This window comes from Tenrec ecaudatus, chromosome 4, assembly GCF_050624435.1.
Source record: "Tenrec ecaudatus isolate mTenEca1 chromosome 4, mTenEca1.hap1, whole genome shotgun sequence".
Lineage (NCBI taxonomy): Eukaryota > Metazoa > Chordata > Mammalia > Afrosoricida > Tenrecidae > Tenrec > Tenrec ecaudatus.
Window position 1 is genome coordinate 182,621,514 of NC_134533.1, and position 25,798 is coordinate 182,647,311.

A 25,798-nucleotide genomic window follows, 5' to 3' on the forward strand; every position below is an offset into this window, starting at 1 on the left:
TTCTAAATGGTATCTGCTGCTTAAGATGCACTGAATGGTGTTTAAACATAAGGTAAAATGCACAATTCAGATGAAATCTGTGGCTAGTAAAAACCAGTGGTGTAGAGATAATTAAGGAAGCATGGAAGCTGGTTAAAAAAATTAGAACGTAGGGAGAACTAGTAAGAATCTAGCAGCCTGGCTGAAACTGACATTCATTAGGGTACTCTTCACATCAATAGGGAGCATTTGGACTCTCTGGTCTTTATCAGTGTCCCAGCTGGTAATGGTGGAAGGTTAATGCCTAAACCCATTCTGTTCAATTTTCTATCCTAATTAGCCCTCCAAATCTATAGCTGTGAGCACCAAGTGTCTGTGCTCAAAAGAAACTAATTAATGCTAGCAAATTAGATCAAGTCCAAAGATCCAACATCCCAACTCTTAGTTAAATGCTCCTTGTTAATAGGAAGTGTAGCTGTCAATAACTGCTGTTGGTGGCTATAATGAGGCATCTTTCTTTCATTGAAAGTGATTTCATTTCTCTTTGTCCCTAGAAAGCTACTCCATTCCCTTCACAAACCTAAGTTTCTGGCAGTCTGACCCAATTCTTATGATCAGCTGGGTTGAAATGACATGGGAAAAAAAATCAAACAGAGAAGCTTTCCCACATAATCATGTTTCAGGCATTTAGCAGAAAGTCAGATCACTTATTAAAATTCCTATATCTTTATCCAAGAACAATACAATTAGCATGCATAATGCTGTCATACAAAATCCTATAATGATTTAATAAAACTAAGGCTATAAACAGTAAATAAAATACAATAGAAGTATCCAGATTTGAAATTACGTCACATTGTTCAGTGTAAATGGAGCTGGCTGTTCATCTGCTGCTTGAGTGATACCAACGATGTTGTTTCCTAATCCACACAGTTAAACTGGAGGAATATTGAAGATTGTTCTTTTATAAAAATAATCCATTTTAGATCTTAAACAATTGTTTTGGACCATATGGCCAAAAAATCAATATCCGATTATCTATAATTAGTTCAAATATTCAAAAATCAATTAGGATATAACATATGTTTAAATAAGGACAAATATTACATTGAAATATAACCCATATAAACCCTTAGGTTTTAAGTTGATTTTTAGTCTTCAGATTTAAATAATTTAACTTATGATAAAGAAGTTAAAATTAAACATTTTCTTTTTTATAAAGCAATTTTGTTTCTAACACATAATTAAAGGGTATTTTAAAGCTTTACTCAATTCCTTTTATATGCCCCCTCCCCCAAAGGCAACTCTAAGAGTAACCAAAAACAATTCTGAGACCCAAAGCCACATAGTTGTTAACCATTTTTACCTGAGCCACGAGTACAACTGAAAATTTTAGAGATTTTAAATATTTAAATATAAAATGATATCTCTTACATTTATGAGTTAGCTATATTCTCAATACTATGGGGCATAAATGCAATACATCTATTTGTAACATTAGGCCGATGTATCAGGAATAAGTCGATCTGAGTAATGGAAAGCTAACTACACATTTCTAATTTCCTTTTCCCTCATCTGAATGAGAGTATATATTATTGAAAGGTCTTAGAAACAGGCAGGTGGGAGATTATCTCTTGAGACTACCAGCATGACACCTGCCAATGCCAGATGTGCACTAGAACCCTGTCTGCAGGTGCCAACGGGTTAATTTCTCCTGACACTTGGGGGTGGAGGTCGAAGGAGAATGCTCTGACAACTAATTCATAATGAAAGCAAAAATAATAACCATGATAATTGATCTTAAATCACTACTGCATGGGTATCTAAAAAAAAGTTGGTCGTAAGTCATTTAATGACTAGAATGATGAGTATGAGAATGAAGAAAATGTTCTAAACTGATTGTGGTGATGACTGTACAACTCGTCTTGGTTGAGACTGAACTACTGAACAATATAACGTGTGCAAACTCGGGGAGGGGGGGAGCAATACACGATGCCGAGTCTCCTTTCATCACCTCCATCCATCAATTACGCACCTGGCTCTTCTCCTTGCAATGGCACTGCAGCCTATCCCTGTCCCTAAACATCAACGCAGCCACTCAGCAAAAATTTTAACACTAAATTTTTGATAGCTAATCAAAGGGACAGAACTGATGGTGATTACACAACTCATTTTAAAAGTGATTTAACCATAGGGACAAAAAAAAAAGAAACTTCTCTACAATTGATTGTGGTAATGTTTGTACAACTCTTCTTAATAGAATTGAACCATTGAATTGTGTGATAAGTGAATTAAGTGCCAAAATTTTTTTAAATTAAAATAAATGCCACAAAAATAAATACTCATGGAAGGATGTTTTAAAAATCCCGCTATCGACAAGAGAAAGGCAAAAGGAAATAGAGGAAAGAACAGGGAGGCAAAGGGCATTTATAGAGGTCTAGATAAAGGGATGTACATCTGTAAATATATTTCAATAGGAGAATAGGGAAATAGATCTTTGTGAATATATTTATAGGATTAGTATTAAGGTAGCACATGGACATTGGGCCTCCACTCAAGTACTCCCTCAATGCAAGAATACTTGTTCTATTAAACTGGCATTCCATAACTCACCCTTCTATGATGCTCACCTTCCCTACACGATCACTGAAGACAAAGCGGGTGCATAAGCAAATGTGGTGAAGAAAGCTGATGGTGCCCAGCTATCAAAAGATATAGCATCTAGGGCCTTAAAGACTGGAAGGTAAACAAGAGGCCATCTAGCTCAGAAGCAATACAGCGCACATAGAAGAAGCACACCAGCTTATGTGATCATAAGATTCTGAAATGATCAGTGATCAGACATCAAAGAACAAAAAATCATATCATTGTATGTTCACCTCCCAGATATGATCACTGAAGACAAATGGGTGCATAAGCAAATGTGGTGAAGAAAACTGATGGTGCCCGGCTATAAAAAGATATAGTGTCTGGGGTCTTAAAGGCTTGAAGGTAAACAAGCGGCCATCTAGCCCAGAAGCCACAAAGCCCACATGGAAGAAGCACACCAGCCCGTGTGATCATGAGGTTTTGAAGGAATCAGTAATCAGGCATCAAAGAACAAAAAAAATCATATCATTGTGAATGAGGGGGAGTGCAGAGTGGGGACCCAAAGCCCATCTGTAGGCCACTGAACACCCCCTTACAGAAGGGTCACAGGGGGGAGACGAGCCAGTCAGGGTGAAGTGTAGCAAGATGAAACATACAACTTTCCTCTAGTTCTTAAATGCTTCCTCCCCAGCCCCACTATCATGATCCCACTTCTACCTTACAAATCTGGCTAGACCAGATGATGTACACTTGTACAGACAGGAACCGGAAACATAGGGAATCCAGGATTGAGGATCCCTTCAGGACCAGTGGTGAGAGTGGAGATACCAGGAGAGTGAAGGGAAGGTGGGGTAGACAGGGGGGACCGACTATAAGGATCTACATATAACCTCCTCCCTGGGGAACGGACAACAGAAAAGTGGGTGAAGGGAGATGTCGGACAGTGTAAGATATGACAAAATAATAATTTGTAAATTATCAAGGGTTCATGAGGGAGGGGGAAATGGAGAGGCAGGGGAAAATGAGGAGCTGATGCCAGAGGCTCACGTGGAGAGCAAATGTTTTGAGAATGATGAGGGTAATGAATGTACATGTGTGCTTTATACAATTGATGTATGTATGGACTGTGTTAAGAGTTGTATGAGCCCCCAATAAAATGATTTTTTTTTAAAAAGCCCACTATCACCACTTTTACCCAACATTATACTGGATGTCCTAGCCAAAATATTAAAACATGAGAGAGAGAAATGATATCCAAAATAGAAAAGGAGCAAAATTACCTCTCTGTAGATGACATGAACTTACACATAGAAGAGCCTAACGATTTCACAAGCAACTGCTGGAACTAAAAGAAGCATCTTACGATGCTGTCACAGGGTACGCAGCCACTTGCAAAACTGAAACGGGCTCCTCTACACTCACAAAGACTACTCTGAAAATCAAGAAAACAATACCATTTACAGTGGCCCCCAAATCAATAAAATACCTACGAGTTAACCTAACCTGCAACAATTATAAAACACTACTACAGGAGACTAACAGAGAACCAAAAGATGGAAAGACAGCCGTGCTCATGGACTGCAAGACTTAATACAATGAAAACATCAATTCTACCTAAAGCATTCTACAAATACCATGTAATAACAATACAAATTCCAACTACATTCTTTACTGAAAATCAAGTGACCGATGTCACATGGAAAGGAACGAAACCCCAAATAACCAATGCAATACTGAAAAAGAATAAGCAGGAGGCCTCATATCAGGCCAATGGAAGAGAATTGAGAAGAATCAGTAAATCACGCCTTCTATGGACAACTGATTTTCACAAGGTGTCAGTTTCTACTTAGGGCAGCAGAAACAGTTTCTTTACTAAATGGTGCTGGAAAATAGAGATATCCACATTAAAAGGAATTACACAGGAGCCACACCTCACATAAGACACAAAGTTAACTCAAAATACATAAACGGCCTAAATGTTACACCCAACTCTATAAAATTTCTAGAAGAAAGCATAAGGAGAAAACTATGGCACACAGTGTTTTGTAATTCCAGAATAAGTCATCTCATAAGCAAAGCACGGGCAAACAAAGGCAGAGTACGTAAATGGGACCTCATGAAAAATAAAAACTCCACCTTATCAAAGATTTTATAAAAAGAGTAAACAGACAATCTATATGCTGGGATGGGGGCTGGGGGAACCTTCAGTAATGACTTACTGGATAAGAAGCTAATCTTCAAAATCTGTAGAAAACTTTTACAACTCAGCAAGAGGACAAACAACTCGATTACGTAATGGACAAAGGACATGAACAAAACCTTCACCAAAGAGGATGCTCAAGAAGCCAAAAACCATGAAAGTTGTTCAGGATCGTTTGTCATTGTTGTTAGGATCTTTGGAGTCAGTTCCACCTCGTAGCAACCCTACGTACAAGAGGATGAGACATGCCCGCACCATCCTCACGACTGTCCCTGTGCATGAGCCCACTGTGTAGTCACTGTGCTAACTCACTGCCTGCCCGTCCGTCTGCTGTACCTAGCAGGATGTCCTTTTCAGGGACTGGTCTCTCCGGGTAGCAGATCCAAAGTACATGAGATGAAGTGTCACCATCTTTGCTTCTAAGGAGCAGTTTAGTTCTGACAGCCCACAATACCTTTAATACTCTTAATTAACACCACAATTCAAATGCATCAGTAATTCTCAAGTCTTTCCTTATTTTCCTATGCAAATGAGACCATTAAAGGCATCATGGTTTGGGTCAGGCACACCTCACTCTTCTAAATGACATCCTTACTCTTCAACACTTCAAAGAGATCTTATGCAGATTTGCCCAAAGCAATGAGCTGCTTGCTTTCTTGGCTGCTGTTTTCATCAGCATTGATGGTGGACCCCAGAAAAATGAAATCTTTGACAACTTCCTTCGTTTTTGTACATCACGATGTTTCCTGTTGGTCCAATTTTGAAGGTTTTTACATTGAGTTTACTCTGCACTTACAGTGAGTTGTAATCCTTACTGAAGCCCATAGTCCTTGGTGGTCATCACAAGTTGCTGCATCAGCAGGGCTGTCATCTGCATATTGAAGACTGTTAATAAGCCTTCCTCTAATCCTGATACCACATTCATCTTCACTTAGTCCAGCAATTAACCATTACAGGAAGGCACATCAAAAGCATAAAGAGATACTACTTTACCCTAGTTAAAATGGCACTGATTTGAACAAAATAACAGATAACAAGAGGGACGGGAATCCTTAGCCACTGTTGGTGAAGCTGTAAAATGCTACAACCACTATGAAGAAGGTATATGCTTTTTAAAAAGCTAGAAATAGAACTCATCTCACTTACAGTGATATACCCGAAAGACAACCACAATAATAGTCATATACACATCTATGTTCACGGTTGCTTTAGTCCCAAAAGCAAATAAATGGAAACCATTAAAGTACTGTCCATGGATATATGGATAAGTAAGTTGTGATACACATATAAAATACTGGGCAACATAGAGAAGATTATTATAATAATATGGATGGACCTGGAGGACAGGCAGAATGCAAAGTGAAAGAAGTCAAGCACTTATGCACCAATATCATATGGCCCTCTTCAACATGAAGACAAGAATAGCTAGGTAAAGAGAGACAAGGCTGTGTGGTGGTTACCAGGCAGGAGGCAGAGAGTAGGAAAAGTCTGATTTACTCTGTGGAAACGAGCTACTTCTGAAGGTGGGAAAAGTGTCACCGAGTCTGAATGTAGTGAACCCTACTCAAAGTAAAATGAGCAGTTCAGCATGCATGGACTGGTATAGGCAAACTGGTATATGAGTAGGTGGTCTGAAGTGCAGGAAGATGTGTGTGAATAGCCAAGCTTAGTACTGGTACCTGTTGGATATCAGCAAGGGCTGAGTTAACTGAAATCTCACCAGAAGAAAGAAACTGACCATGTAGTCCATTCTGGCCTTACTGGCCAGAACAAATGCCCACAGGGGCTTTCAAGACCACAAATCTTTACAGGGGTAGCCAGCCTCATCTTTCTCTCGCAGCGTGGCTGGTGGTTGTGAACTGGTAACAGTGAAGTTAGCAGCCCAAGGCACACATTGCTGCATTCTGCTGGCTTTCCATGGACTTAACTTTGCACATAGATGCAGATGCTCAATATCCCAACTACAATGAGGATTGTTCAGATCAAAGAACTCACATGTCTCCTCAGAGAACTAAGCTGTTAAGCATGGGACATTTACAAACTGGATATCTAGAGTGGGGGTAATTAAAAGCATGACATGACTGGCTTACAAGCTTTCACGGGTGTGCTTAATCCCAATATAAATGAAACAAGGGAGGATCCCAGTTTTCTCTTTTCTTCATTGGTCTGGGGAAGAGAAAGGGAGAGGCGATTTTGATTAGATGTGATTCAGGTGTGATTTTCAACTGAATTAATAGTGATTCTAAAAACAGTTCATGTACCTGAAAGAGAGGGGAAGCTAATTCCTCAAGCATAAATGGGTTAATGGCTAGAAGAACCAGTGGGGTAACATGAGACACAGACGATTAATATGGCCCTTCTAGCCAGAGTGCCTCGTAGGCTGTGGCTGTGACTATAACCCAATTTTGGAGTGAGTTCTCTGTTACAGGATAACAGTGAGTTGCGTATGCTTACCAAACCAAACCCACTGCCATGGAGTCAATGCTGACTCATGGCAAGCCTCTGTGGGTCTCCTAGACTGTAACTGTTTTACAGGAGTAGAAAGCCCAGTCCCCCACTAGGAGTTACGGGTGGTTTCAAACTGCCAACCATGCAGATAACAGCCCAACACTTAACCACTACACCACCAGGGCTCTTCAGTCGTGACCCTCAGCAGAGGATGGGACTGAAGTCACTATCCTTTGCTTTTCTTTGGGGTAGGGAAAGACAGAAACCACAACTCCGTATACAACCCCTCTCTAAAGCAGGAGCACAGAGAGAAATCTCAGACCTGATGGAAGAGCCCGCAGGGAAGCACTTTCGAGATCTGTCTGAAGTGAAGCTGGCCAAGATCAGAGGCATCAAAGGTGGAGGCAAGGAGACCGAGACAGAACAGAGCAGCACTGATAGACTGTGCGCTGTAAGGCAGGGCAGAGACTTGGCTGTTGGCGGAGAGAGGTGCTGCTGCAGATCAATGACTGTAACCTTGCTGTTTACTGATCGTGATTTGTGGGAACCTATTAACTTCTCTAATAAACCCCCTTACCATTGCGTCTTGACTGTGGATTCTGTGTGACCACGGCAACAGATAAATGAACCCAGCACAGAAGGAGAATGCCATGGCAGAACGCTAGTTTCAGAACAGGGTAAAGAAAACTGGACAGTGAAGGAATGAATGTCTGATCCCTGCTTTGTGGCAATCGGGAAGCCCTCTGAGCCATTTTATAGCCTCATCTTTCTTCCAAGGGGTATGAAATCACACCAAGCTCACTGCCATTGAGCCAATGCACACTGATACCGACCCTTTGTGACAGAACTTCCCCTTGAGTTTCTGATATTGTGACTGTGGGAGTAGAAAGCCCTTTATTTCTTCTGAGAAGCCCCTGATGGTTTTGAACTGCTGACCTTTTGGACTGCAGCCCAAAGCATAATCGCAATTGTTGACCTTAGAGTTAGCAGCTCAAGGTGTAAGCCACAATGACACCTAGAAGTCCTAGAAGTGACTACAAATATGTATTACGCCAATGCAGGCCACAAATATGAATATTCTTTAGAATAACAAGTCTTCCAGCACTGGCCTTCTGCATTCGAAGGCTTGGGATCATAGTTTCCTATGATAACTCAATAAACTCCACACAGTTTACAAAACCGATTTGCATCCTAGTGAAATGAGCAGTGCGTAGAGTTTTAAAATCTGAAAAGGACCCGTCTAACACACAATTGTGAGTGTGGACTTCTAGGAGAAACACAAGTAAGAAGGGAGCCCAAAGAAACAAGTCCACAAGGCCCACAACCTCATGTACCCTGAGACGAGGAAAACCTAGATGGTGCCTGGCTACCAAACACGGACTATTCTGGCCAGTACCAAAATAGCCGGTCCCAGATTGAATGGGAAGTAAACATGGTAAAATAAAAATTCTTATTTGAGAAAATTAAAAGCCAGACAAACTGGAACAGTGGAGAGCAGAGGATTTCCCTGACACTATTGCCCTGAGAGACTCTTTAAATCTAAAGCCAAGCCTCTTCTGAGACTTCCTCTTAGCAAAATAGTGGAGCGGTCTACAAAATAAAGCTAAGATTAGTGGCCTAATTAAAAAACCTGAATCAGTAGGAAACCCAAAGGTCAAAAATTACTAAAATGCAAAGTTGAGAGACTAAATGAGGAGGGAAGGAAGAGTACTGGGAAAAGAACAAACAATTCAAGGTCAACGTATAAGAATGTTGGCACTTCATGATAAATATAATTAATGTCAATAAACAATCTGTGTGGAACTCAACCTGCTGTGTAAGCTTTCACTAAATTTTTGTTTTAAAAATCTATCAACATGTTACACTGACCAGAATCAGATTGGTCTTACTGGGATTCCACTAACAATTCCGTAATAAATGACAGCACCCAAATATTTTACCCTAAAACACACACACGCACGCACACACACGCACACACCCCTCCCCCGGGGCATTCAAGAAGGTATAGAAAAACACACTGTCTTTTAATTCTATTTCTCACAAACTTTTTGAAGCTCCCACATACATACAGAACATAAATAAGTATACAATGTGTATCTAAATTATGTTACTAGAAAGAGATAAAAACAAATACATATTAGATTTTATGTTTCTTCTTTTCCTATCAAAATCACCAGAGTAACTTGTTTCTACAGAATACTCATACCAAGTGTTTCTTTATATATAACTGTACTTGTAAGGGGAAATGGTTTTTACTAGTAATTTGGAAGAATATTTTAAAATTGTAAATAAATTGAAAACCGCCTAGAAGCTATGAAAGCTGAAATACTGGTATCTCAGTCAAAGGGTGAGAAGCAATTCATACATATTAATTCACTGACTACCTGACTCTGAGGCTAAGGATTAAACTCAGATCATATTATAAAAATGGAATTTGATCTTTATCTGAATTTGAATTTTACCTTGAACTTGTTCAGAACATCTCTCTCTGGCCTTCTCTCTCATTATTTTCGGGATCAAAACATCTTTTTCGACGTGTCTGAGATGCTCTTCTAAAAGAAAAATAAAATTTTACTTTACTTACAAATGAAAATAGCTCTAGTTTTTAAAAACCGAGGTCTCAAAGGAAATCACTAGAATTGAGGAAATAAGCACTATCGCAACTTAGGAAAGATTATAAGGTTCTCTTAGATGAGCTAAGGAACTACTGCAAATGCAGCCAGTCTTGCAGTGGAGGAGAAAAGACATAACTAAGCATCATGTTTAAAATTTTGACAGATTTTAGTTCAAGAAGAAATGACCTTGAAAACATCTCTTTCTGACCAAGGGATTTAAAGTCATAGGACCCATATTAGTAATCCAAGAAGGCAAAGTCGTGAACAATTCGTGAGTTGCTAAGGAAGTTAAAAGGGAGCAGCAGTGTGGAGAAAGAAATACTAAGCATGCGTGGTTTCAGGGAGCCACATAGGGAAGACGTACTGCAGAGAAAGCCAACTGGGCCTATTGTTGGCCTAGGCCAAGTACGGCAAGGATGGAGTTTTCTTTAAAGTCATCACAGAGGTAGACTGCAGGGGTGGGCCGTAGCCTAATTTGAGTGGATTTGGAGGAACTTTCTAGAGCCTTCTGCCAAAACACAAGAGAAAGATCACTGTGCTTAGAAATACGGATGGGTGGAGACAGATGTGTATGGAGGCCCTAGAACCCCCCCCCCCCCAGTGAAGCCCACAGGGATGAGGGGGCAAGAGAGGAGGCACACGGGTTTCTGGCTCTGAGCAAACCGATGTGACCACTCCTTGAAACGGGGAGTGCAGGAGAACCATGTTTGAGTGCGAGAAGAGGTAGCTCCACTCGACAAGCCAAATTTGAAGTGTCTGAGGTATCTTACGAGAATAAAGGTGAGAGGGACGTGAAGAGAAAACACGACTGGAAGTCTTGCCATTCGCGGTTTTCCCCCTTTTCTAGTACGATCTGCTATTAGGCATCAGTAACCAGCAACAAGTTCCCTGAGCAAATGAAAAGAAGCACTGATATAGCGATCTGTTTTCTAAATTCTGCTTCCGTTTTGCCTCTCATAGTTTTAATCTAGAAAACGGATTGATAATTTGTTCTGATGAGTCTTTTACTCTATAAATCTTGCCGTGGCTTTAGGTCACTGAAATACCATTTTCTTGTATCAGTGCCTTGAAATCTGATATCGCTTGGTAATACTGAAGCATTTTCCCATAAATTATAATAAACGTATTCTTTTATTATGAATTCTAAGTTACATTATTTCAATTCAAACATGTCTAAGAACCCTCTCCAATCAATATAAAACTTCTTCAAACAAAGGAACAGTTCTAAGGTTAAATGAATATTGATTTCATTTTTCCACGCTCTAGGTGTTAGTTAAGTCATAAATGACAACCCTAAAAGTACATGAATAACTACTGGCCGACACGTCCCCATTTGGTACCATACTAACCCATGAACTATCGATTATTAGTTATACTTTTGTACATATTCCAGCTACTTCAGTATAGTTTTCTCACTGTTATGCTGCCAGAGGTGAAGTTACAAAGTGGTTCCTGTAATGTCAGCATTAGGCATGCGTGCTACACCTTAAAGAAATCCATGTTTCAGAGATTGCTTCTATAGAGTTCATGAATTTACACTGGGATAAGGAAGCAGGGTCACACCAGCAGGAAAAATCTCCAAAGCTCTAAGTTCTCAACATTCTGTCATCACCTGCAAGTCAATTTTCACCTTTTTCACTGGCTGAATTTGTTAGCTCAGGTTTCGCTCTGGGTCTCACGGGTTCTTGCAATAAGGCAGTCCTAGAAGATGAAGCCACTGACACCAGTGCTTCGTTCGAATCCACAAAGATCCCAGTGACGCAATCAGAACACAGGAGTCTGCCTTAGGAAAAGAGTGCGACACAGGGGCAGCCAGGGACACCTTTCCAAGAAGGAGAATGTTCTAATGTCACTGGTTTGACTCCTATTTAGACAAGGCCATTTCTTTGGGAATCTTCCAAGTCACACGAAATTGCTCCTGAAGATGTTCCCTTTCTCCAACTCCCCCTCCCAAACCATTTTATTAGGTGCTAATCCAGACATCGTACCAGTTCATAGTTCAATCACATCAAGCAGTATTGTACACCTGCTACCAAAATCAGTTTCAAAACATTTTCTTCCTTCTTGAACTCCTTGATAGCAGCTCCCGCTGACCCCCACCCCTGCACTGGACCCCCCAAGAACTCTTATTCTAGTTGTCGGAATAACTCCATCTCTCCTGGGTTTCATATACCAAAAACCAGAGAAAAATGCTTAACAAAGATTCAAGAAGACTGCCAACAATGACAAAATACCACAGAGCTACACAGGGGATCCCGTGACAATGCTGTGGCCGTTCGAGTCGATTTATCATGACGTCTCCTTTCTGTTGCTTCTCTGGAAACAGGAGTTTTAATAAAGTGCCTGCAACCAATTTGCAACAACGCTCTCACTAGTCACCAGTTGTATGGTATGTCCCTGCTCCTCCCTAGCCACCAAGAGCCTGGAAGCAAATGCCGTTATCGACTCCGAGAACCAGGCAACGTGAAGATGATGTGGCCCAGGTCCCAACGCTTCGCCTGTTCGCCCTACGCACAGGGGGTGGAGCTCTAGCTAAGATTCAGTTCACTATGCAGCCGCAGGCATTTTCAACAAGCAAATCCCAAACTTCACATTTCGCAGGATGTGATTGGAAGGCGAAATCCCATGGAATTCTTCCTCTCCAACTCCTACCAGTGGGAAGATTAATAATATTGCTCCAGCATAAAATTTATCAGTTGACTGAAAAATAATCTTAAAGGCAGCAGACATAACTGTCACTAGGTGAATCAGTAACAATCGGATTTTTTCTAAGCTCAAACTTTTAACAAAACATGGAAATGCACCAATACGGTAAACACGTCTATTTCTGCTTAGGTTCTAGGTCAAATGGTGCCATTTCCCATTGTAAAAAACTCACTGCCATGGAGTCAATCTTGACGCATAGCACACGTGTCCCTATAGGACAGGGTAGAAATGCCCCCGTAGGATTCCAAGACTCTAACGCTTCATGGGAGTAGAAAGCCCCATCTTTCTCCTGTGGAGTGGCTGGTGGTGTCAAACTGCTGACCTTGCAGTGGCAGCGCAATTGATAACCACTACACCCCTAGGGCTCCTTGATATATTAGAGTATGTTTCGTTTGGACTCCTTTGTCTTACCAGTTTTCACTGTGAATAGCCACCTATTTCACACTCGGTGTGCCCACTTCCAAATATCACACTTTTCTGGGACTTAAGATGCTGCAGATGGCTAACATGTGAAAAAGTGATTTCTTCTTCACCTAACTTGTAAACTCTGTTACAAGGTTGGTGGTTCAAACTCACCAGCTGCTGCAAGGGAAAAAGAGAATGATGAGGCTGTCTGCTCCCTTAAGATTTTCAAAGCCTAGGAAACCCCTTTAGGGACCTATAGGGGATGGGGTTGCTATGAGTCTGAATCCATTTGAGGGCAGTGAAGTGTTTCGTCTTCTCAACTCATACAACTGTGCCTTGGCTCTAGAAGGGAGGCAGTGAGTGTTTGGTTCAGTTAGCAGCCCAAACTTAATTAACCACTGCATCACCTGTTATTTAAAATTTAGACTACATAAAAATTTAAATTTAGCTTTAACAAAAAGAAAATTTTTAAATTTAGACCCTCAGTTGTAATTTTTATATTTCAAGTGTTCAATAGCACTGGGAAGCGTGGATACAGAACATTTCTATCGTGAATAAAGTTCTACTAGCCAGTTCAGTGAGGACATGGGAAAAATAAGAGCAAGATGGTGGTCTTTTCTGAGCCGCGGCCCTGTGTAAGAGAAGAGGCCATTACTAGAGGTCCATTCGACACTGGCATGCTCTCATTTTAGGTACATCCGAATACAAAGGAAGTCTGGTAAAAAGGACTAGAAACTATAGAAAGAGAAACAGGAGGCATCTATGGAATAAGTTTATGACCACCAACCATCGTCTCCTCCACTGGGGTTCCCCAGAAGGCTCTGGAAAGGACTATGGTGGGAGAGGGGGCTGTGGGGGAGAAGGGGGAGAGTTTGCTCTGTGAATGGGGTAACTGAGACTGGAGACGAAAGCTAAAGGGCAGAAAGAGAAAACTGGAGTACTCCGAATCCTTCTTCTCTGACGGCACATTAGGACTGCCTATTATTAGGTATTTTAAAATGTCAAATGGTTGAGCTCTACCCCAGACTAATTAAACTGCAGTATCTGGGAGAACAGGCCTGGCACGAGCATATAAAAAATTCCATCTCCCTCGACAGCCCCTTATCCTATATGTCTCAGAATCTTTTTCCTTCTGCATTCAAATTGTAAAAAAAAAAAAAAAATGATGAACACTCTAAGGCTTATCAACCTCAAACATTAAAGAACATAAATCATTTATGTAAATTTAGGTAAAAAACAACTATACAGGGAGACTACAAAAAAAATTCATGGACAAGTAGAATTAAAAGTTAATGGATTTTGCCAAGCACGAAAAGACAAATACAACATGAGTCCGCTGGAGTAAGCTTGAAAATGCAACGGGGGCATAGAGGAAAAGCTACTGTGTACATACATTCCTGGGGTGAGGTCTAGGTACTATGGCAGGGGCCAGACCCAATCCAGGGATACATATGGCAGCCAACAAAAATTAGGGGGAAAGAAGAAAGAAAATAAAAAATGACATGGGTAGCAGGGGAACAGGGCACTAACCCATGCAAGGGGAGGTGCTGTTTATGTCTCCACAAGAGAGGGAGAGAAGGAGCAGACTTTAACCCAGGGTGCCAAAATGTGAATGCAACACACTGGCATGAAGCAGGGAACCAACAGAGAGGTCTGCAAAGCCAGTCCCAATCCCAACTATGTGGACACTCCCTTCCCAGTCTTCCTGCCCCCCAGCCCCTCCCACAAATGAATTCACTTCAGAGGACAGCACTGAAGCTACAGCTCAGGGAGAGGGGCGTATCTAATCAGGGCACAAAGGAGCAAATGAAAAAGGAAAAAGAGAGAGTGGAACACATCCTAACCCACCACGCCGTGAGGATGATATTCCTGCTCAGAGCAGCCAGTGCACAGAGAGGACCACGGAGCTGGTCCCACCATGAGACACGATGTCCCGCACTGACCCATAGTGCTACAGGGGACAACACTGGAGACACAGTGTGGGAACTGTGCCTTATCTGACCCCACCATACTGGGTTGAAACGCTAAGGGAGTGCAACAGAGCAGGAAGGGGTGCAAAGCAATTAAGTCCCTTGGGAATACAAAAATAGACTGTGGGGCCAGGGTGTGGCACCCCATCAGACTCAACCAGAAAATACTCCTAAAGGTCAATGAACAGATCTGGAATTATTTATAGGTTTTTTGTTGTTTTGTTTGTTTGTTTTGCTTTGCTCCACCTTAGTTTTATGCTTATTATCTCTGCCTTTCTATCTAGATAAGATAGGTGTGATAAACAATCTGGAGGAGAAAACAGACAGACAATTCGGAGGGACACAGGAGACAGGGTGGGGGGAGCTGGTGTTAACAAACCCAAGGACAAGGGAACAACCAGTGATCTAAAATTGATGGCAAGGAAGGCATAGGATGCCTTATGAGGCATGATCAAGGGCAATGTAGCCAAGGAATAAGTGAAATCTGAATGAAGACTGATTATGATAGTAGGACAAGAAGGAAGTAAAAGAAAAATAGAGGAAAGAATAAGAAGGCAAAGGGCATTTATAGAGGTCTAAATAAAGGCATGTACACATGTAAATATATTTATATATATAAATAGGGAAACAGATCTATATACATATATTTGTATTATACTAGCAGACAGACATTGGACCTCTACGCAAGTAGTACCTCAGCACAAAAACCCTTTGTTCTAATAACCTGGCATTGCGTGATGCTCACCTTCCTGACAGGATCGCTGAAGACAAAATGGGGGCATAAGCAAATGTGGTGAAGAAAGCGGATGGTGTCCAGCTATCAAAAGATAGTGTCTGGGGTCTTAAAGGTCTGAAGAGAAACAAGGGGCCATCTAGCTGAGAAGGAGAAGCAACAAAGTCCACACGGAAGAAGCACACCAGCCTATGTAATCATGAGGTGTAGAAGGGATCAGGTGTCAGGCATCGAAGACCCAAAACAAGAAATCTTATCAATGTGAATGAGGGGAAGCACTGAGTAGAGCCTTAAAGTCCATCTGTAGACAGTTGGACATCCCCTTATGGAAGGGTCACAAGGAAGAGACAAGCCAGTCAGGGTGCAGTATAGCACCAAAGAAACATACAACTTTCCTCTAGTTTTTTAATGCTTCCTCCACACCGACCCCCACCCCACCCCCTATCATGACCTCAACTCTACTTTACAAATCTGGCTAGGCCAGAGCATGTACATGGGTACAGATAAGAGCTGAAAACATAGGGAATCCAGGGCAGATAAACCCCTCAGGACCAATAATGAGAGTAGTGATACCAACAGGGGAAGGGGAAGTGGAGTGGGGGCGGGTGGGGGACGAAAGGGAGAACCAATCACAATAATCTACACATAACCCCTTCCCAGAGAAAATAGGTAACAGAAAAACAGGTGAAGGAAGACATTGGTCACTGTAAAACATGACAAAATAAAAAAATTTATAAATTATCAAGGGTTCATGAGGGAGGAAGGGAAAAAAGATGAGGAGCCGATACCAAGGGCTCAAGTAGAAAGAAAAGCTTTTGAGAATGATGATGGCAACTAATGTACAAATGTACTTGCCATAACGGATGTATGTTTGGATTGTGATAAGATGCTTTTTTTAATTGATTTTTTAATTATGAACTTTTTGAATTCCCCTCATATAACTTGCAATCCATTATGGGTTTGAGACAAATAAGCTCAATCAAGTTACTGTTACAGGTGGTTGCCAATTGAACATCAAGTTGTATATTTAAAGATATCTAAAACTACAATAGAAATCAATGAGAAACAGATTTTATGCTAAAAAATTTCATTTGGGATAACTTTCCAGTCACCAGCGGAGTCCCACATTGCCATGGATTAAATATTGGACTGCTAACTGCAAGAAGGTGATTCAAGCCCACCAGTCACCCCGAGGGAGGAGGCTGTCTGCTCCCATGAAGATGTACAGTCTCTGAATCCCAATGGAGATCTTCTACTCAGTCCTACAGGGTTGCTATGAGTTGGGATCAAGCGGAAGACAATGGATCTTCTTACCCAGACATTTATCTACTCAATCTGAACACATACTGTTGTGGAGTTTAAAAAGCATTTTAGAAAATAAAAATGTGAGCTGATGAGCCAGCAAAAAACACGTTGTAAAAAGTTTCAGATTAAGGGGAGCTAGGACCAAAGAGTGCAAGAAGACGATGTTTTGAAATGACGGTGGCAACAATTGTACAATCATGCGAGATCTAACGGAGCTATGGATTTTTATAATATCTGTAGAGCTCCCAATAAAATGGGGGAAATAGTTCTAATACATATAGGCGCTTTAATTTAGACACACATCTTCACCCTTGCCATATTCCTTTCTGTTAGACCATTCCAATCTCGTTTCTACCGCTTTTTGTCAAAGTGCCAATGACCTTCATGTTGGTGGATTTGACCATCACGATCCAACCAATTAAAAAGCTGTGTGGCGGAGTGGATTACACCTTGGACTGCTAACTGCAAAGTCAGAAGTTTAAAACCATCTACTTCCAAAAGAGTTACTGTCTGAAATTCAGAGGCAGTTCTACCCTATCTTATAGAGCAGCTATTAATAGAACCAATTAAATGCTAGTGATTTTTCTTAGTTAATCCAACTAATTTCTGGGGAAAAGATCTAGAAATTATCTGTTATCCTATTCTCTTGCTTACCAACCCATACCCAATGCAACAGCAGGTGCTATCAATTTAACCCCCCAAATATATGTTGTCTTTACATTTCCCTCCATCTCCCCAGGCCTGACCGACTGCTACAGTTCCCTGTTTCTACCCATGATGCCCTACCCTCTGATACTACCACAGCAGTCACAGCAGTGCACTGGAGAATCTGGATTAGATGAAAAGAGTGGCAACAGGATCGGAGGAAGGTGTATTAACAACCTGCGGTACGCAGGTCACACAACCTTGCTTGGTGAAAGCAGGGAAGACTTGAAGCACTTGCTGATAAACATTAAGGATTGTAGCCTTCAGTATGACTACAACTGAATATAAGAAGACCCAAATCCTTACAAGTGGCCCAATAGGTAACATCATGATAAATGGAGAAAATGTTGGCCTTATCAAGGATTTTGTCTTACCAGGATCCACAATCAATGCTCATGGAAGCAGCAGTCAAGAGACCAAAAGACGAATTGCATACAGTAAATCTGCTGCACAAGACCTCTATACAGGATTAAAGAACAAGGATGCTATTTCGAGGACTGATCCACTCCATGCATCACATGCATGTGACAGTTGGGCATTGAATAAGGAAGACCATAGAGGAATGGATTCATTTTTATTGTGGAGCTGGAGAATATTGAAAGGATCATGCTCTGCTGAAAGGACAAACAGATCTGGATTAGGCGAAGTAAAGACTGATGCTCCTTAAAGGCAAGGATGGCAAGACTTCATCTTACAAACTTTGGACATGTTGTCAGGAGAGGTGAGTCCCTGGAGAAGGACATCGTGTTTGGTAAAGTGGAAGGGCGATGAAATAGAGGAAGGCCCTTGAGGAAATGGTCTGACACACTGGCTGCATCAATGGGCTCACACACTTGTGAGGATGGTTCAGGACCATCAGTGTTTTGTTTTGTTCTGTTGTGTACAGGGTCGCTATGGGTCCGAGGCAGCTTGATGGCAACTAACAACAGCTGTGGGAAACAGAACTGGGAAGAGTGTATGTGAGCAAACTCATACATTCAGGAATCTGAGGGGCCAGGGGATCCTGTGACGGGAATCTTCACGTTCTTGGGTTGAAGATGCATCCCAGTTACATTCTCCTGAGTAAAAATTATTTCCCTCAATACACCCCCCCACCCCCACCATAATAATGCCAATGTTAAAGCATTGTTTGCAAGCACATGGTCGCTTACTTGAAGGAAAACTGCTTGAATGCTATCTGCCAGCAAAAGCAGTCAGGCCATCTAACCCTAAGTACAGCCCACTCCCTTCTGATATAAGGACCATGGATTATTTCCCTGGAGAAGAGTTCAAAGTCACCTAAGGTCAACCCAGCTGAGAGATGACCAAGGCTAGGCTGCCATCTTGACTGGAATCCACCCATCTTGCGGATGTACCTTCTTGTCACATGTATGCCTCTAGTGCCTCCCCTTCCTATTCCATGTATACCCCTGACTCTTCCCCCTCGTGTTTCATGTACCCTCTAATACAACCCATTCCTGGTGCAAACGTGCTTACGGTGGCTTGCATGCCCGAGATCATATAAGGCCGTGGGGGAATCTATACTCCCTCATTCTCGTTCCAGTCTCTATTGGAAGAGGCGAGTCCTTGCATGCCTTGTCTCATGTCTCTTTTACATATCCCTCAATCACACAGTTGCTCCTTAGAACACAGTTGCCCCTTAGTCCAGATGTGGGGCTAGACCTCACAGTCATAGTAGTCTTATAAAGACATAATTATGTTACTGAGTTTTTTAAAATTCCCCCAAAGCTTTTGATGCCATCAGAAAACAAATGCTTTATCATCACCCTCTCCCCCTACTCCCTGAAGCATCTAGCTCCAGCCTGTCTTCCCTTAGGGATCTCTTCAACACAGGCCCTTATTCCACTTCAGCATTTTAAGCATTTGCTACATCTGCCTAGCACACTCTTCCTGGCACTTCACCTGGTTGCTTCAGTTCATCCTTCAGAATCTAATCCAAATGACATTTCAGTCAAAACCAAACTCCCTGCCATCAAGTTGAGTCGGATTCCTACCAACACTATAGGACAGGGTAAAACTGCCCCTGTGGGCTCCAAGATTGCAAATCTTTATGGACGTACAAAGCCTGGTCATTCTCCAGATTGAGGGCTGGCAGTTTTGAACTGCTGACCTTGTGGTTAGCAGCCCTATGTGTAACCACTAGGCCTTCTAGTAGAGCTTTCCATTAACCACTGCTATAGCTAATGAAAACCGTCGCTTAACCATTGACTACTTACTCCTTGCTTATTCCTTGACACCACAATGTATAAAGGGGAAGAGGGAGATTTGTTTTCTTTCTTCCACACTAGAATACATGCTTTATGATGAATGACAGGTACATGTACAATACCTACCACCCACACTGCCCCAGTGGATTCTGACTCCATAGCCATGTAAGACACAGAGCTGCTCCATCGGTTCTCTGAGGCTGTCAACCTTGTGGGAAACAAGACTGCCTCATCTTTGCCCCAGTTACTGGCAGGCTCAAACCACTGACCTTGTGGTTAGCAGTCCAATGCTTAAACCACTGTACCCACGGCTCCCGAGCTCTACTATACTCCAAACTCATTGCCATAGAGTTGTTCCTACTCGGAGCAACCCTATGCAACAGAGGAGACTTGCCCCTGTGGGGTTCCAAGGCAGTAACTCTCTAAGTATAAAATCTCATCTTTCTCCCAGGGAGCAGGTGGTGATTTCGAACTGCTGAACTTATGGTTAGGAGCTCACCACATAACTCACCATACCATCAGGGCCTCCTTAGCTTTGTTACACGCCCTAGAAAACAGTAGGTAGACTCTGACTTTTTTCTCCTTGAGCTTGCCTGTGCTATATACAACTGTCTCCTAGGGCCTATGACAATATTAAGGGAGCCCTTAGGGTCCAGAGTTTATGTATTAGACTTTGATCCCCAAGGTCAGCTTTCCAGAACTACCAGCAGCTCCTTCAAAGACCGGCTTTCTCGGCCAGTAAAGAGTTACTATCTCAGAAACTCACAAGGGCAAGTCTACCCTGTGGTATAAGGTAACTATGTGTCAGTACTGATTCTATAGCAGTGAGTTTGTTTGGTTTTTGGTAGTCCTGATGGGTACTGAATTGTTCATCACAAAGTTGGTGGTTCAAAACCACCCAGGGAGAAAAAGGAGGCATTCTGTTTCTATAAAGGGCCAACAGGAATCGGAATCAGCACACTTGGCAGTGGGCTTGTATTTGTTCTGCTAAGGCTACAGTTCAAGTGCTAACTGCTTCATAAATCCTGAGGCAATCACCTGGCTCCGAGTCAGTATGGTCGCTGGGTGTTTCTTCCTGACCACTCCTTTAGAACAATAGTAGTGGTTCTCAACCTTCCTCATGCTGCCACCCTTTCATACAGTTCCCCTGTGGTGGTGAGCCCCCAACCATAAAATTATTTTCATTGCTACTTCATACTGTCATTTTGTTACTGTTAAGAATTGGGTGACCCCTGTGAAAGGGTCGTTGGAGCCTCAAAGGGGTCGCAACCCACGGCCTGAGAACCACTGAATTAGTCGTCTTCCAATTTGCCACTGCCAACTTTTACTAATAATTTAACTTCTTAATTTGTAAAACAAAGAAAATTTTATTTACAGATCATGTACTTAGTATAATAGGAAGAAGGCTTGATATTAGTTTTCAATAAATGTACTGTTTGTGTCATAAATCTTTTTCATTCTCCTTGAGAAAACATAAAAGTGTCCTTTTCATTTCTGAATTTGTAAATGTCCAAAGCCAATTTACCTCCTCTTGAGGGTTAGTATATATAAACTGAAAAGAACTAGCTCAATTACCATTCCCTTCATAGATGAAGCTTTATATCCATAATCAAAGATATAAACCAAAATAAATGCCAACGAGTCATTCAGACTTACTGCCACCCCTGAGCGTCATGCTGAATTGTACGAATGGAATTTCCAAATTGATTTTTTGTTTGTAAGTAGATCACCAGGTTTTTTGCTTCAAGTGGACTGGAACCTCCAATCTAAGGAACACCTTCACACCAACACCTTCAAATAAACAGACTAAGGCAACGATATTGCACTGAGACTCTGTCGGGGGAATTGCGAATGAAAACGGCGTGGAAGCACAAAAATTAAGTAACATGTATCAAGTCCTTGGTAACTTTTCCAAGGAACTACCTCTTGTCACAGTTGCCTCGCCCCTCTGAACCATGTGTTTTAAATCAGACACCACGGATGAACTTGAGCTGTGTGAACTCCTGACACCTAAAATAAAACCAAACATACACATTTTTCTACATATTTGCAGTTTGGGGCCCCAGAGAGCCGAAGAGCATGCTGACTTCAGGAGAAGAGTTTACAAGTCACAAACGGACGCGTGTTTAGACCACAACCCTTGCGCCCTTCACATAACCCTAAGGTGCAGGAAGATGACATGTGACCTTCGGCAAACGGAGGTGGGCCAGACCCAGAGTTTACGGCAGGGCAAGCGGGGGAGGCAGCGGAAGCTGCGCAGCCCCCACAACTCCCACCTTCTCCAGGTCGGCCCCGAGCCGCCACGCCCGCGGTTCGGCCCGGGCCTCTGGCACCCCCGCCCACTGCGCCAATACCTGCAGGGTCGAGCGCCATCTCGGTGGGCTGGAGAGGCGGATCAGGGGACCGGGGACCGGGGGCGGGAAGGGGAGGAGCCTGGGCGCGGCTGCACGTGCGGCCGCCCGAGCTTCCCGCGCGCGGAGGAAACTGCAAGAGCGTGACACCCTAAGAGCCGGCCCCGGCCCCTTCTTCTCTTGTTCCTACTTCCGCCGCCCACTGCGCCTGCGCTCTTCTAGCCCCGCCCCCGAATCCCAAAACCTGTACCCGCGGGCGCGCAGCCGACTTCGCGACCTGACCCTGGGTGGGGGGCGTGGTTACGCACGCACCTTGCCTTTGAGCTGAGCGCCCGCGCTGGGGGCTTGGTCTGCGGTGGCGAGAGCTGCAGCCCGGGGCCCTTGGGGATTGCCCTTCCTTTGGCGATTTATGTCAGAATCCTAGACTTCTGTCCACTTTCGGAGAACTAACTGTACTCTCCAGCCCTTTCATTAATGTTTCCAAAACTGCCATTTCATTTATAAAGATCTATGTCATCCCTGCCAGGTGCTGAGCAAGGTCCTTCAGGTTAGGGGAAAATAACTAACAAAAAAATAAGGTTTCTATCCTCCAGGGTCGCTATGAGTCAGCATCGACTCGATCGCAGTGATTTTGATTTTTGCCCCCAAGGAGCACCGCGTTGGCAGGGGAGTCAGACGTGGGTGACACGCTGTTAAATGTGATAAACGCCACACGCGCGAGGTGTGCACAGCGCTTCCTGCCGTAGAAGTGGAGTCGTGTGTGCAGGATCGTTATTTCTCCCCTGAAACGACAACCTGTCGCCTCCCTGGAGGTTGAAGAAAAAATTACAGCCCTCCCTTTGGGAAGTAATGTCCTCAGGGCATAGAGTATATTTCGAGCGATTGCTACGCGCTCCTGAAATCCTGACTCAAAGCTGGCTGTCTTGGGAGGGAAATGAAGGAAGGTGATGGCCAGTCTCCTTAAATCCCCCAAATGCCCTCTTCTCAATAGAGGGGACTTACTGGGTGGCGTTAGGGTCATGCCCACTCACCAGCCAGCCCTCTGAAACGCGTCCTTGTCAAATCCGCGTTTAACTAACTGGAGCCTCCGGAAGGGTGTAGTGCGACTGGGGACAGGACAGATGTTTAGAAACATGAGGAGCAGCTGCTTCTTCGCGGCAAAGGATTGAAGGCTTTCAAATTGACCCCCCTGCCCGCCTACCTGCAATCCCTCCTCCCCTGCTGCTTCTTCCGCATGGTCAGTTGGCAAGCAGCTGACCCAGGGGAGCAGGCCCAGGAAAGCGGTCTCTGCTCAGCAGGTCTTCCGTTGAAGGGCCAATGTGAGCGGAAGGGTCCTTATTACAGCTGTAGTTGACGGTTCCAAGATGAGGAATTAATGCTTCACTCAGCTAGGCAGGAAAACCGGTCCCTTTCCTTGTATATTTTATAAATGTGCTGCAGAAACGTCCCGAATTCACTCTGGAACCTCCTTTTCTCCTGGTGGTAAAGGATTGAATTTAGAAATAAAATATTTTTGAGGGGATGGTGTATGCAAATCCACATTCAAATAATTAACCCAACTATTTATCACAAGGTCACCATGGTAAAGGGAGACATTTTAGAGAGTATCGGTTAAAGAGACCTGAGTCTCTGAACTTGAGACCCATATTACATCCTATTCGCTTTGTGACATGAAGTAAGTTTCAAGGTTTATCTGTACTTTAGTTAATTACTAATCTACGAGATTGTTGTGAGGAAGAAATGTGAGATACATCCCTGTCTCATGCACTGAAAGACCACTTCCCCAGGATTATAACTACCCTTGAAAATTCTAATTTAATATTTTTCCATCTAAATCAACTCACTTGAGCTTCATCCTATGCACAAATGTCTGTAATGTCATTGGTGTCTTGGACCCAACAAGATGGACCAATAAACATATTGCACTGAGAGAAACACTAGCCAAATGCCTCGCAAACCAAACAAGTTGCTCTCAATTGCTAGTCCTAAATATTGCAGAGTAAAACTGAGTTCTACGCTTTTCTTAGCTGAAATTTTAACACCAATGACGGGGATTGAAGCAATGTCAGTTAGTAGACAACTGTTTGTCCCACACGTGGACTAAAGTCAGTGTCTGATACATGACAATATACATCTCCACTCTCAAAGAAAACTACACCGTTTCCAGGAAACAGTCTTTACAATATAACTGAGGAAGAAATGCCCTAAAGGGGAAAAGTTAAACAAACAACAATCCCCCCAACCCCAAACAAACAAAAAAGCCACGCTCATCCCCATGACGTCCATGCTGACTATAGGGTGAAATTACTGTGGCTAGGTGCTATCGAGTTGGTTACAACTCATAGCCACCTATGTACAACAGAATGAAACACTGCACGGTCCTGCCTGCCCCCCCTACAATTGTTCCTGTGCCTGAGCCCATGTTGCAGCCATAGTGCCCACCCCCCTCACTGAGGGCATACCTCTTTCGGGGTTGCCCTTCCACTTTACCGATCATTATGTCCTTCTCCAGGGACTGGTCTCTCCTGACACTATGTCAAACATATATAAAATGAAGGACGTGAATTGTCCTATAGTGTTTTCAAAGCTGTAATATTTAGGGGCGAGGCTACCGTATCTTCCATAGAGTTTGAACCACTGACCTTGCAGATAGCAGATGAGTGCTTAACCACTGTGCCACTAGAGTCCCTTAAAGTTCAATCCTAGAAATGAAATGAGCAATTCAAAAGAGAACTTCCCTAAGGCACCACATTAACAGATGATTCTTTGGGCCATAATGGCAAGAGGAGCTTAAAAGGGGAGGCCAGCACTTGGTCCTGAATGTTAGGAACTGCTTATGATCCAGCCATGATCCCCAGAACTCAGACAATACACAATCCTTAATGCTACATAGTAGCTTTTCAGGACAGAAAGAATACCTGTGTGATGAGGCAAAGCTTCAAAGATAAGGCAGAGTTGCTCTGGACCTCAAAAGATAGGATCTGGAAGCTCTTGCTTGCTTCTGAGCTTCAAGCCACAGTCCTTATCAACTATGCTGTCTCCGTATAAATGGCCTTTATCCAGAACTGGAATGCTTCTCTGGATAGCGTGCACTTGACTAGATCCCTAACAACCAACCATGCCTTGGCCTCTCTCCAGAGCAATATGTGAGGACTCAGTCCTGTTTGTCTGCTAGTTGACCAGGACTTGCTTCCATATGGATCGTTTCACTTTCTCCAGCATCCCCTGTCTGTCCTGCACCCTCAATTCACACTAATTGCAACACCCACCCAATCCTACTTCTAAAATAATGCTGTCACCTTAAACTACAGTGCAAGACATTGTAGTCCAAGATCTATCTGCTTTTGCATAGATTATTATAATAATCTAACTTGCTTTCAGTTTCTAAACTTTGCCTCTTTCTAGTCATGTTCCCTGATCCATTTTACTCACAGCAACAAAAAATGAAAAAAGAGTAGAAACAATCACACAATTTCCACATACAATGTTCCAGTGGTTCCCTATGGATAAGTCACATCTAAGCCCTTCCTTTTAACAAGATACACAAAATTGTTTATCAGGCAGTCCTAATTTCCATCAACCTTT

General features: G+C 42.7%; 1 protein-coding gene across 2 annotated transcripts in view; it reads right to left on the reverse strand.

The window, feature by feature from the left end:
• The window catches only part of CMC1 (C-X9-C motif containing 1), an 81,926-nt gene extending 59,516 nt beyond the window's left edge, over nucleotides 1-22,410 (reverse strand). Inside the window, exons 1-2 of one of the 2 annotated variants that reach the window (XM_075547123.1) lie at nucleotides 22,217-22,410; nucleotides 9,679-9,768 (exon numbers count right to left, since the gene is read on the reverse strand). In XM_075547123.1, the coding sequence (XP_075403238.1) occupies nucleotides 9,679-9,768; nucleotides 22,217-22,235 (109 nt within the window). In that variant the 5' untranslated portion in view covers nucleotides 22,236-22,410. The remainder of the gene's footprint in view (nucleotides 1-9,678; nucleotides 9,769-22,216) is intronic. The other variant, XM_075547124.1, reaches the window with a different exon arrangement.
• Between the last annotated feature and the right edge of the window lie 3,388 nt (nucleotides 22,411-25,798).